This window comes from Dipodomys merriami, unplaced genomic scaffold (genome assembly GCF_024711535.1).
Source record: "Dipodomys merriami isolate MVZ:Mamm:240054 unplaced genomic scaffold, mDipMer1.0.p SCAF_4, whole genome shotgun sequence".
NCBI lineage: Eukaryota > Metazoa > Chordata > Mammalia > Rodentia > Heteromyidae > Dipodomys > Dipodomys merriami.
This window is the reverse complement of record NW_027205603.1, coordinates 17,983,256-17,995,199: the sequence shown is the minus strand read 5'-3', so window position 1 is coordinate 17,995,199 and position 11,944 is coordinate 17,983,256. Positions and strand designations below refer to the sequence as shown.

The following is an 11,944-nucleotide window of genomic DNA, read 5'->3' as shown; positions in this document are numbered from 1 at the left end:
TCAAATAAAAAAATACCAAAACTAGGAAATGCCACAGGTGCCATTAGGCAAAGTAGCTCTGGAGTCTGCTTTTCCTGCCTCACTCAGGTCTCCCCCCCCACCTCCCCTGCCCCCCAGGAATGGAGATAGAACAGCACCTACCCTCTGGTGCTCCTGTGCAGAGAAATGAGGTGTGTACAGTCCTTCCTGTAGGGCCTCCACTGCCCACCACGGAGCAGAGAAGAAACCACCACAGTAAAATCCTCATCCTCAACCCAACACAAGAAAGGAAAACACCAGAAAAGACTATAGACATGTACTTTAATTCACATTTTCTAGAGTCTGGTGGGTACAACAGTAAATTACTTGGAATTCCAATCAAAATCAAAGCTGCACCTGTAGGTATCACAGAATAGATGGCATAGGTTTGCATGTGGCATTTGTACAAGGAATTCCCACATCCCCATGCACTAAAGTGGATCTCTGGGTGAATAGCAGTGGTTTTTAGCTACTCTCTCCCATTTTGCAAACTGCTGGGTGGTTTCCTGTGAACTGTTCTCATGCTTCCAGCTGAAGACAATGCTGATAATGACCAAAAGGGCTATCTTGCCTTGCATAAAATGATACTAGGCAAAGTTAAAAATATGGCATAGTGCTTCATTGCAAAATTGAGTCACAATGTTCCAAGCATCTGACTGGTCCAATTTCAAAACTCAAATCTATTACTGCTCTGTCCTATCTTCCTCAAAGCCCAAAAATTGACCTAGCTACCACCAGAGAAGCCAATGAAGCATCCATCAAAGTATTTCTGTGCTGCACAGTACAGTTATTTCTGTCAATTACATTGTTAGGTGCATGTGGGATTTTTCATATTAGGTGATGAGACAGACAACATATCCCAAGGCACTCGGCAACCAAGACTTCCCCACAACACAACCCGCTCCAGCAGCGTCGTGCAGCCAGTGAGTGAACAGCAGTGTAATCTCATGGACACACACTTCACCAAGCATATGCTGGTGTTAGAAATAACAATACCCCAAAGTCTATGCCACTCCCAAACAGTTTTATGGTAAAATAAAGTTAATCAGATGGATTTTAGCTTAAGAACACTTCATTTATTTTCTTTGAGAAAAAAAATCCATATCTTCAAAAGAACTGTAAGTAGATTTTCAACCTTTTTCTTAACTTCAAATTACAGTAAAGAAAAGCAACAAATGGAACTGACCAATTTGCTATCTTCTAGCAAATAGTGTTTCAATAATAATCTTGAACTGTAGGAATGGTGAAGTGACACTACTAAAAAGATCTTTAAATCTGCAGTGAAAATAAAGTGCAAAACATTCACATTTTTTATAACTCTGAATAAACGCTACATTAATAATTCAATGTACCAACAGCATTAGAGAACACTCGCTTTTTCAACTACTTGCCTTAGGATCACGTGCAACCTAAGAAGACAAAGTAGGAAGCTGCAGGTAGCCAGCCTTTTCTACTCAAGCCACGAAAACACTCTCACCAACAACGAGCAAATGCCAAGTTCGGAGAGGTTAGGGATGAGGAAAGGAAATGAAGAGCTCGAGTGAGACCTTCTCCCAGTCCCATCCTTGGCACAAGGCAGGGAACCAACCAAATCCAGCCTCCACAACCAGCAATGACACTGCCACAGCCCCCACTACGCCACACAACCAGCAGTGAAGCACTACAGACTCTTGCACAATTAAGATGTGGTTTAAGGGCACTTATTTACTTGGGAAAAGGTAGAAGTCTAAGAAGACACTAGACTGGGCACCTACATCACCTCCACACACATGGAACCCATCAAGTTAATCCCATTAGATTCACTGACACCCTTCCTAAACATTGTTTAAATCTTGGGTTTAGAAAATGACAATTTAGGACCCAGAGTCCAGTCCTCCGCTGCTCTGAGGCACATGAAGCACCACTGGTACAGGATGCACTGAAGAGCCAGAGGAGGGGGAGAGGAAGTTTATGATCAGCCTGGCCTGACCCCAGAGAAAAATAATGTGGAGAGGTAGAGGATTGCATAGACTAAATCCCTAAAATTAAAATCCTTTAAAATACTTAAAAACAGCAAATTTTGGATATATGCTTTTAATTGGTATTATAAATCCATATAATCCCATATGGTTTTATTAAAAATCAATTCTTAAATAATAGTTTTTCTCTTAAAAGGACCTCACACTGTCTGCAATAGGAGAGGAAGACAGGGAGGTGATGGCAGAGTTGGGTTTTAGGTTTTAGGCAGAGAGCTGAGCACACTGTAGTGTGCACACAGGCACACATGAGCAGCCCTGCTGAGCGGGCACTACTAGCAGGGGGAGACACTTATCCACCTTCTCTAATGAAAGTCTTTGGGCCAAACCCAAAACAGCAACAGCAACTAAAAATCGCAAATGAAAACAACTGAGCTGAAGTTGAAGTCTTAGGGAATCTTAAGGAAACTATTGCCGTTCACTGCCAGGGCAGCATCCCAGAGGACGGACAAGCAGGGAACCAGCAGTAATCCTGCCACCCAGGCAACCTTTTGCTCCCTTTCCCACACACATCACCAACAGTGTCATCAGGAGAGAGACAACTACAGATAAAGGTAAGATCAAACCCAGCTCAAAATAGCACAATACGCAACAGATGGAAACACATGAAAATAAACACAGAATTAGTATAACTTACAAGTTTTAAAACCATATACTTCATTTATAAATATCTCTAATTGGTAATCTATTATGGGTCATAAATATTCAAGTGAGCACTGGAATTTTCTCTTAGGAGTTCAGAGTTCTTAACATCTTGGATTAGTTTTTCAGCATGTCCAAGAAGACTAACAGCTTCATAGTCCTTCGTGTCTCCAATTAGACACAGAAAAGCCTATATTACCTGTGTTGTAGTAAGACTTTAAAATTCTGTAATTCTCTTATACTTGTAGAAAGCCTACAGGAGGAAAAAAATACTGGTAAATATAGCTAATATGCGAACATATTTTCAATTACTGATATTATATGGCTATAATTTGTACATAAAATCTAAAATTAAAAACCTTAAACAATACCAGACATTGAAGATTCTATTTTTAAACACGTACGTTGTAATTTCTTATTAAAAACTGACAAAGCAGGACAGGTGCCAGTGTCTCATACCTATAATCCTAGCTACTTAGAAGGCTGAGATCTAGCGCATGGCCAGCCTGGGCAGAAAGGTTGGTGAGGCCCTATTTTTAAAATGCAAAGAGTAGGGCTGGAGGTAGTGTAGTTCAAGTGGTGAAGTGCTAGCTGAGCAAGCTCGAGGCCCTGAGTTCAAATCCAAGAACAGTCAAAAAAGAGGCTAGGGATAAATGAGATATAATTAAGCCTGTTACACATTTTCAGTAAACTAACTGTAATTGATTTCTTTGGGTCTTTCTCTTTAGTCTAGATGGTTTTTCTATACTGGACTTGAACTTAAGACCTTGCATTTGCTAAACAGGTACTCTACTACTTGAATGAAGTTCTCAGTCTACATTTTAGGAAAACAAAGGCTCAAATAAATCAAGTATTCTCCCAGGACCACCCAGCTATTAGATGGCTTCTAAGCAGGAAGCCTCCTCCTTAGTTTACAGACAGGAAGCCAGCCAGCTAGCAGAGCAAGGGGTTTGTCTGTGCTGTTCTGCTGCTGAGGGGCAGCCCAGGCCTGCTGTGGATACAGCTCCCTCGTTCTAGAGTGTTCTAGAGAGGAATGAAGTGACCAGGTACACTTCACAGACACAGGGAAATTGTGGTGGAATGTTTAATTCCATTTTTTTCTTTCTCAATCTCATTTTATTTAAGATTAAATATGCCTAAATAATTTCACATCTTTTTTTCATTTTAGTTCCATTTCAAATAATTTACATTTCATCCAGTTTGTCTTATGTTACCTTCCTACAGGCCGCAAGAATGAACAAGATATTTTTTCATAAAATACAAATTAACAATGGACTTTCTATATATTCTGTGTCTCAGATTTCAACTTACACAGTCATCTTTTAAATACAGGGAAGAAACACGTATAATCTTAGCTATTAAGATGGGATTGTACAATTAACCTATTTTTTTTTTTTTTGTCAGTCATGAGGCTTGAACTCTGGGCAAGGGCACTGTCCCTGAGCTCTTCAGCTCAAGGCAAGCACTTGGACCACAGTGCTACTTCCAGTTTTTGAGTGGTTAATTGGAGACAAGAGTCTCCTGGGGACTTTACTGTCTGGGCTGGCTTCAAACCATGAGACTCAGATCTCAGCCTCCTAAGTAGCTAGGATTACAGGAGTAAGCCAAAAGTACCTGGCTTTAAAAAAACACAACAACAAAAAAAAACCAAAACAACAAAAAAAAACTTTCTATGTAGCCCAGGCTGGCCTTGAATTGGGGCTCAGCTTCTAAATGCTGGGATTACAGGTGTGTTCCATGACACTGCATAATTTTATCAACAAACCAAAACAAAACAAAAGGCCTTAGCAGGGAAGGTGGCCCCTGCATCTGTTGAAACTGCAGTAGTCCACCCTTTGCTGTAGAGATAGATGGTTCTTACCTTCCAAAAGCATTTAAGAGAGCAACTATTTCCTGCCGAGTGAGTTGGAAGCCTTTCGATGGACTATTCTCTGGAAGCTTTTGGATTTCTTTTTCGGAGAATAGTATCTTCAAAGCAGTTCCTAAACCCTGAGTCTAAAGAAAACATGAGTAATTAAGACATCAAATAGCAACTACTGTAAAGATTTAAAGGAATACTTAGCCATGTGGTGATAAAGCCAGGAAATTCACCTGAGCAGACATTCCCCATACACAATGTTAACCGCCATACATTAGCACCCTCTCCCTCACTGGAAAAGCTCCTAAGAAAACCTCAATGCTCTAACACCTGTTGAGCATGTACTGTTAACTAATTACTAAACTGCCTTGTTTTAACTTTGAAAATAGCACACCAAGACCACAATGTTCATTTGTAATCTAGAAGCTTTGGCAAGGCTTGGGATCAACCCTCACGCCCCGTGTATACTATGCATACTAGGCAAGTGCTGTACTACTAAGCTGCAGCCATACCCACCCAAGACACGGCTTATAGCTCCTGGCTCTAAACACAGAGATTCCTTTCTCAATTACTACCATCAAAGAAAAAGAACAGTTTGCTTTAGTGTAAATCTATTTTTTGAAGGGGGTACTATTACCAGTCCTGGGGGCTTAAACTCAAGGCCTGGACACTGTCCCTTAGCTTTTTTACTCAAGGCTGGTGCTGCTCTGCTACTTAAGCCACATCTCCACTTCACGTTTTTGGGGGGTTTTTTTTTTGGTTGTTAATTGGATGGACTTGACTGCCCGTGCTGCCTTCGAACTGTAGTCTACAGATCTTAGCCTCCCAAGTAACTAAATTGCAGGTTTGAGTCACTGGTGTGTGGCTAGTGTAAATTCTATTGAAGTAATTCTGTCTGGCTGAGTATGGTGGCATACTGTGGAGATGGAGGCAGGAAGATCTCAAGTTCCAGGCTGGTTTGGGCTATATATCGAGACGCTGTCTCAAAGGCAAACAAAATGTAATTCTGTGTCTTGATTTTCCATAACCAAGTATAATCTAAGAAAGTAAAAGCTGAAGGGGCTGGGAAGGTGGCTCAGTGGTAGAGCGCTTGCCTTGCATGCCTGAGGCCCTGGGTTCGATTCCTCAGCACCACATAAGCAAAAAGAAAAAAGCCGGAAGTGGCGCTGTGGCTCAAGTGGTAGAGCGTTAGTTAGCCTTGAGCTGAAGAGCTGAGGGACAGCGCCCAGGCCCAGAGTTCAGGCCCCACAACCAGACACACACACAAAAAAGTAAAAGCTGAAGTATCAAATAATCCTTACACTGAACACTCAAGGTAACTGCAGGGCTGCTATGTCTGATAACTAGGTGGGCCTTTGACCCCCTAAAACAAACTCAACAGCCAACATTTCATACCGATTTGTGTAATACTACCTTTTTGCCATATTTTTTTCCACAGAAAGGGCAATGTTCCATTTCCACATTTCTAGTACATTCCAACCTACTATTTTGTCTTTTATAGACATACATAAAATTTTCTACTCATAACCTCTGATTTCAGAAATGAAGACTGGATAGTCTAAGATTATACTAACATAGATACAATAAAATTAAAATTAGCACAGAATACAAACAAATCTCTCACCCATGCATCTGCAACACAGCTTAACAATGCTAACCTCTTTAATAAAACAAAAAAACTATACTTTGGATCTGCCCGTTTCTAAACTCCAATAAACAGTGAGGACATTTTTGCAAAAACTGAACCCAACAGAAAGACTTAAGGTTAATACCAGTTGGAAAGGAAGGCAGTGCACACGTACCTGTAGTTTTCCCCACAGCCTGCATTTGTCACATCCTACACAGTCCATAATGCGGGAGATATTCTTGAAATGTAACCGGAATTCCTCCTGGTAGGCAAAAACACCTTAAATCTAGTTAAGACTTTTAAAGTTAAGCTTTTGCTAAACTGTAAGAGGTTTTGAAGTTCATAAATGAATAGCTGTGTTTTTCAATAACAAAGAAAAAAATCTAAATTTGTAGAACACAATTTAACATTAGAGCCAAACCTGGTGAATCTGCCCGTAATCCTAGCACAAGGGAGGCTGAGGCAGGAGAGTCACAAGTCTGATGACAGCCTGAACTACATGATGTGATTTTACTTTAAAAATAAAAACAAACAGGGCTGGGAAGGTGGCTCAGTGGTAGAGTGCTTGCCCTGCATACATGAGACCCTCGGTTTGATTCCTTGGCACCACATAAGCAGAAAAAGCCGGAAGCAGGGCTATGGCTCAAGTGGTAGAGTGCTAGCCTTGAGCTGAAGAGCTAAGGAACAGTGCCCAACAGTGCCCAAGCCCAGAGTTCAAGCCCCATGACCAAAAATAAATAAATAAATGAAAACAACCACACCAGGTGCCGGTGTAATCCTAGCTACTCAGGAGGCTGAGCTCTGAGGATCGCAGTTCAAAGCCAGCAGTTCAAAGCCAGCCCGGGCAGGAAAGTCTGTGAGACTCTTATCTCCAGTAAACCACTAGAAAACTGGAAGTGGCTCTGTGGCTCAAGCGGTAGAGTGCTTGTCTTGAGCTGTAAGAGCTGAGGGACAGTGCCCAGGCCCAGAGTTCAAGCCCCACGACCTACCAAACATAAATAAATAAATAAATAAATACAACCAATATTAATGGAAATTTGTACAATTCATACTGCATGTTAAACTTGTTGAAGGGCTACTTTATGCAAAGCACCAACAAATGCACCATGGGAGCCTAAAAGTAAATTAACATGGTCATTACTTTCTGGTACTGGGGAACTGAACTCAGGGCTTCTAATCCCTCAGTACAAGCCACACCCACAGTCCTTTTGCTTTTAGTTTTAGGCTTTGTTTTTTGTTTTGTCAGTCGTAGGGCTTGAACTCAGGGTCTGGGCACTGTCCCTGAGCATCTTTTTGCCCAAGGCTAGCATTGTACAGTTTAAGCCACCACACCACTTCTGGTTTTCTGGTAGTTAATTGGCGATAGGAGTCTCATGGACTTTCCTGCCAGGGCTGGCTTTGGATCATGATCCTAATATCCCAGCCTCCGGAGTAGATAGGATTACAGGCATGAGCCACAATCATCCAGCTTTTTAGTTTTTGATACAGGATCTCAATAGCTACTCTCTGCCTCCAAGTAATTGGGATTAGAAGCACGTCACCACACCCTGGGGCACTGTGGCCTTACTTTTAAGGAACTTTTAAGTGCTACTCCAGCAATGGAAATCTATCTGTATACCGTGCCATATACCTCTGTTGGTTTGTTTTCTGTGAGAACTAGAACATTAATCAACCCCCTGTATCCCTCCTTATTGCCATACTTGCTTGTCACAGGTACTAAGTCAACACTACTGACTACCATTATCATAAAATCCAATTGCACTTATTTCAAAAGTTGGAGAGTCAGGAAGAAAAGGTCCACATGAGTACATTAAAACATGACCAATGGTGGCCCCCACCGTGCTCCATCTCAAACTGTTTACCTTTAAAGACTTAGCCCCCTTTTTGTCTCCTGCAAACATGGACTTCTCATCGAAGTGCATAGGAAAGGACCTAGGAAACAACACAGTAAGAGTTATAGTGGTAAAGCCAGTCAGTCTATTACAGTCTTTGTTGTTGTTTTTTTTGTTGGTTGTGGGTCTTGAACTCTGGGCCTGGGCACTGTCCCTCAGCTCTTCAGCTCAAGGCTAGTACTCTACCAGTTGAGCCACAGTGCCACCTCCGGTTTTCTGATGGTTTATTGGAAATAAAGAGTCTCCCGGACTTTCTTGGCCTTGAACTGTGATCCTCAGATCTCAGCCTCCTGAGTAGCTAGGATTACAGGCGTCAGCCACTGGTGCCTGGGTTCTATTACAGTCTTGATAGTACATTCTATCCCCACAAATATTTAAAATTCATTATTTACTGATAATGTAAGAAGGTGGCAAACAGTTTACATATAAAGGACTAGAGCAAGCTAAGTATGGCTTTGTATTTCCAAAGTTGGTAATGTTTTAAAGATAATCTAAAACAATCTGTCAAAAATAATACAACAGCCTTAACATTCTTTTAAAACAATACTCAATGTAACTCCCTGACCCAACTTCATGCTCCCGTGAACAAACAGTAAAAGTAAGTTTCAGAGTGGGCATTTCCAGAGATTGTGTTCTGATTGGTGAGGCTGATGCTCCCTTACCCATCCATCCCAATGCTAAGCACACTTTAGACACCATCTAAATTCAAAAAACAAGGTGACTATAATCTGCTTAATCAGACTATAAAATTGTTTGAATTCAGGACCTGGGCACTGTCCCTGACCTCTTTACCTCTTTTGCTGAAAGCTAGCACTCTACCACTTTGAGCCATAGCTCCACTTCTGGTTTTTGAATGATTAATTGGAAATAAAGAGTCTCACAGGGATTTTTGGGGAAGCTTATCATGGGGTTGAACCCTGAGCTCCTCAGCTCAAGGCAAGCACTCTACCACTTAAGCCACAATGCCACTTCTGGTTTTCTGGTGGTTAATTCGAGATAAGAGTCTCACAGACTTTCTTGCCCAGGCTGGCTTCGAATTGTGATCCTCAGGTATCAGCCTCATGAGTAGCTAGGATTACAGGCATGAACACTGATGCCTGGCCTTCAGGAGTATTTTTAACTGCTCTTTTGACACTGAGTCTTCTCATTCTGTTCTACCTTTAAGTTCCCATCTTTGTTGCATGTCTAGTGCCACCTCATCTAAGCAGACTGCAGATCACTGATGGCCTGCGCTTACTTTGTATCTTGAAAGACACTCAGCAGAAGGGTCTTGGTGTCTGCATCTTCTTCTGTGTTTCCAGTGTAAAGATCAACAATTGCACGCTCAAAATAGGGGGCCACTTTTGACAAAGCTCGGAGCTCAATTAGGTATAAGAAGTAAAGGTTCTTCAGTCTTCTGGGGCCTTCCCCCTTGGTTTCCACAGGATCAAAGCGGCGTTTAAATTCTTTTATATTAGGTCCCCAACTAGGTTTACCCCAGGTTTCTAAAGAGAAAAAGAATACATCTTTTAATCAAAAGGATTTTTTTCTTCTTCAGAATATGTATTTCCTCCCAATAATTCTGATGCCATAATAAAAGGCCAATCTCCACTTTCAGATCTGGTTATCCAAATGCAGCAGTGGCACTCACTAGACACTATGTTGAAAATGAACTATACAACTTGTCGGGGAGAATGGGAGGAAAAACCTGGAGAACGCCAGGAAAGGGGTGACATTGTCCAAAAAGAAATATACTTCTTTTTAAGTCTAACGAACTTTAATTTGTATCCCTAATTGATCAATAAGGACAAAGGATGAACTAATTCAGCAGTAATACTTTCTAGAAACTATGTTGAAAATGAACTATACATCTTGGTGGTAAAGGGAGGGGAAAATGAGGAAAATGAGGCAGGGATGACATTGTTCAAAGAAATATACTCTTTACTTGATTTATGAACCCCTCTGTACATTATCTTTATAACAATTAAAAAAAAAGATCTGGTTACCTTCCAAGAGGTAATTTGCACATAGATGTAAGTTGATACTGGCATGGAGACCTGATATAAGCTTATAGAAGACTCTCTTCTCCAGACACAAACCTATGAAGAAAGAAATATTGAGAGAGAGAAAAAATCATGCCCAAAGATAAAAGAAAATTTCAATCAAGGAGATTTAGCATTTATATTGAAGATTCAAGAACATTATAAATAAACCCAAAGATAATGTGTGAACATCTAGCTGAAGACAATAAGTTTCCAGCTTCAAATTGAGCGTGTTAGGTCTAAAGACCCTAGAAGCCAAAATACTATGGATGCAGTCAAAAGCTCCTCTGTTACCCAGAAACACCAGCACAGCTTTCCATGTGCAGAGAAGCATAGAAGCAAATACGGTCCTTACTTTGTTATGTTAGAAGACTTTGCTCCCTTTCTCTTCCCTCTACACATTTTCCTTTGAATCCACTTGTAGCAGAGAAAGGAGGCTATTGTTACCCTTTTGTCTCATTATTCTCTATCTCTATCTGTATGATCTACTTAAAATAATGTAACATTTGAAACACAACACTAAGAACTTCCCAAAAAGGTCAAACCCTAGTACAAAAAAAAGTGTAATAAATACAACATGATTGTTAACTATCTACTAATTAAAATCTTTGATACTTCAGGCTTAAAATTTTAATAAATGAATTTTTAAAGATGAATTTGAATTTTGTGATTATAACTCTGCATCATTCCTTATGATTTTTAGTATTTTACTTGAAAACCTAATGCATGTAAACATTTTGGTATAAACACCAGTTATATCTTTAAAGTTTAATCATTAAAGTTATGCAACTTACACTTAGGAGTTATTTTGAAAAATGGCCTAATGGTATATGCACCACAATCATTCACAGCTCACTTTAATAATGACTAGTATACACAGAGCTCACTACTATCAATCAAATTACAACTGTCATTAACTATCTCTACAATTGTGACCATGAAAAGTCAGTCTCCTCTGTCACTCTGCTCACTTGCCTTCTAACACAACATGGTAAAGTAAAATTTCAAAAGAATCCTACATCCAGTAATACAAATTGTTAAAAATCCATTTCAAAGCCAGGTGCCAGTTGCTTACACCTGTAATCCTACTCAGGAGGCAGAGACCTGAAGATCATGGTTTGAAGCCAACTCAAGCAGGAACATCCAGCAAAAAGCCAGAAGTAGAGCTGTGGCTCAAGTGGTAGAGCAAAAAGCTCAGGAACAGCGAGTGCCCAGGCCCTGAGGTCAACCCCAGGACCAGCATGCACAGCCATCCATTTCAACTTTCTATGAATAACATTTCACATTTTTAATGCTGGAAATATATAAATGCCAAAGTATCTAATATATTAGGATCTACATTGGTGTGTTTGTAGTTGTTGTTTGGGTTTTTGCAGTCATGGAGCTTGAACTGTGGGCCTGGGCACTGTCCCTCAGCTCTTCAGCTCAAGACTAGTTCTCTATCTCTTGAGCCACAGCACCACTTCTGGTTTTCTGAATGGTTTATTGGAGATAAGAGTCTCACAGACTTTCTTGCCCAGGCTGGCTTTGAACTCCGATCCTCAGATCTCAGCCTCCTGAGTAGCTAGGATTGCAGGTGTGAGCCACCCGCGCCCGGCTGGTGTATCTTTTTTTTTTTTTTTTTTTTTTTTTGTCGGTCTTGCGGCCTGAACTCTGGGCCTAGGCGCTGTCCCTCAGTTCTTCAGCTCAAGGCTAGCGCTCTTACCACTTGAGCCACAGCAACACTTTCCGCTTTTTCTGCTTATGTGGTGCTGAGGAATCGAACCCAGGGCCTCATTCATGCGAGGCAAGCATTCTACCACTGAGCCACCTTCCTAGCCCTGGTGTATCTTTTAATTAGTTAAGCCTAGACTAAGTTAACATAAACAAAA

At 40.8% G+C, this 11,944-nt stretch overlaps 1 protein-coding gene across 1 annotated transcript in view; it reads right to left on the bottom strand.

Moving 5' to 3' along the window:
* Window positions 1-292: 292 nt before the first annotated feature.
* Window positions 293-11,944, bottom strand: part of Ero1b (endoplasmic reticulum oxidoreductase 1 beta) — a 40,999-nt gene continuing 29,347 nt past the window's right edge. Inside the window, exons 11-16 of the mRNA XM_069990618.1 lie at window positions 10,038-10,130; window positions 9,290-9,536; window positions 8,023-8,092; window positions 6,336-6,422; window positions 4,537-4,670; window positions 293-2,928 (exon numbers count right to left, since the gene is read on the bottom strand). Coding sequence (XP_069846719.1) covers window positions 2,871-2,928; window positions 4,537-4,670; window positions 6,336-6,422; window positions 8,023-8,092; window positions 9,290-9,536; window positions 10,038-10,130 — 689 coding nt within the window. The 3' untranslated portion in view covers window positions 293-2,870. The remainder of the gene's footprint in view (window positions 2,929-4,536; window positions 4,671-6,335; window positions 6,423-8,022; window positions 8,093-9,289; window positions 9,537-10,037; window positions 10,131-11,944) is intronic.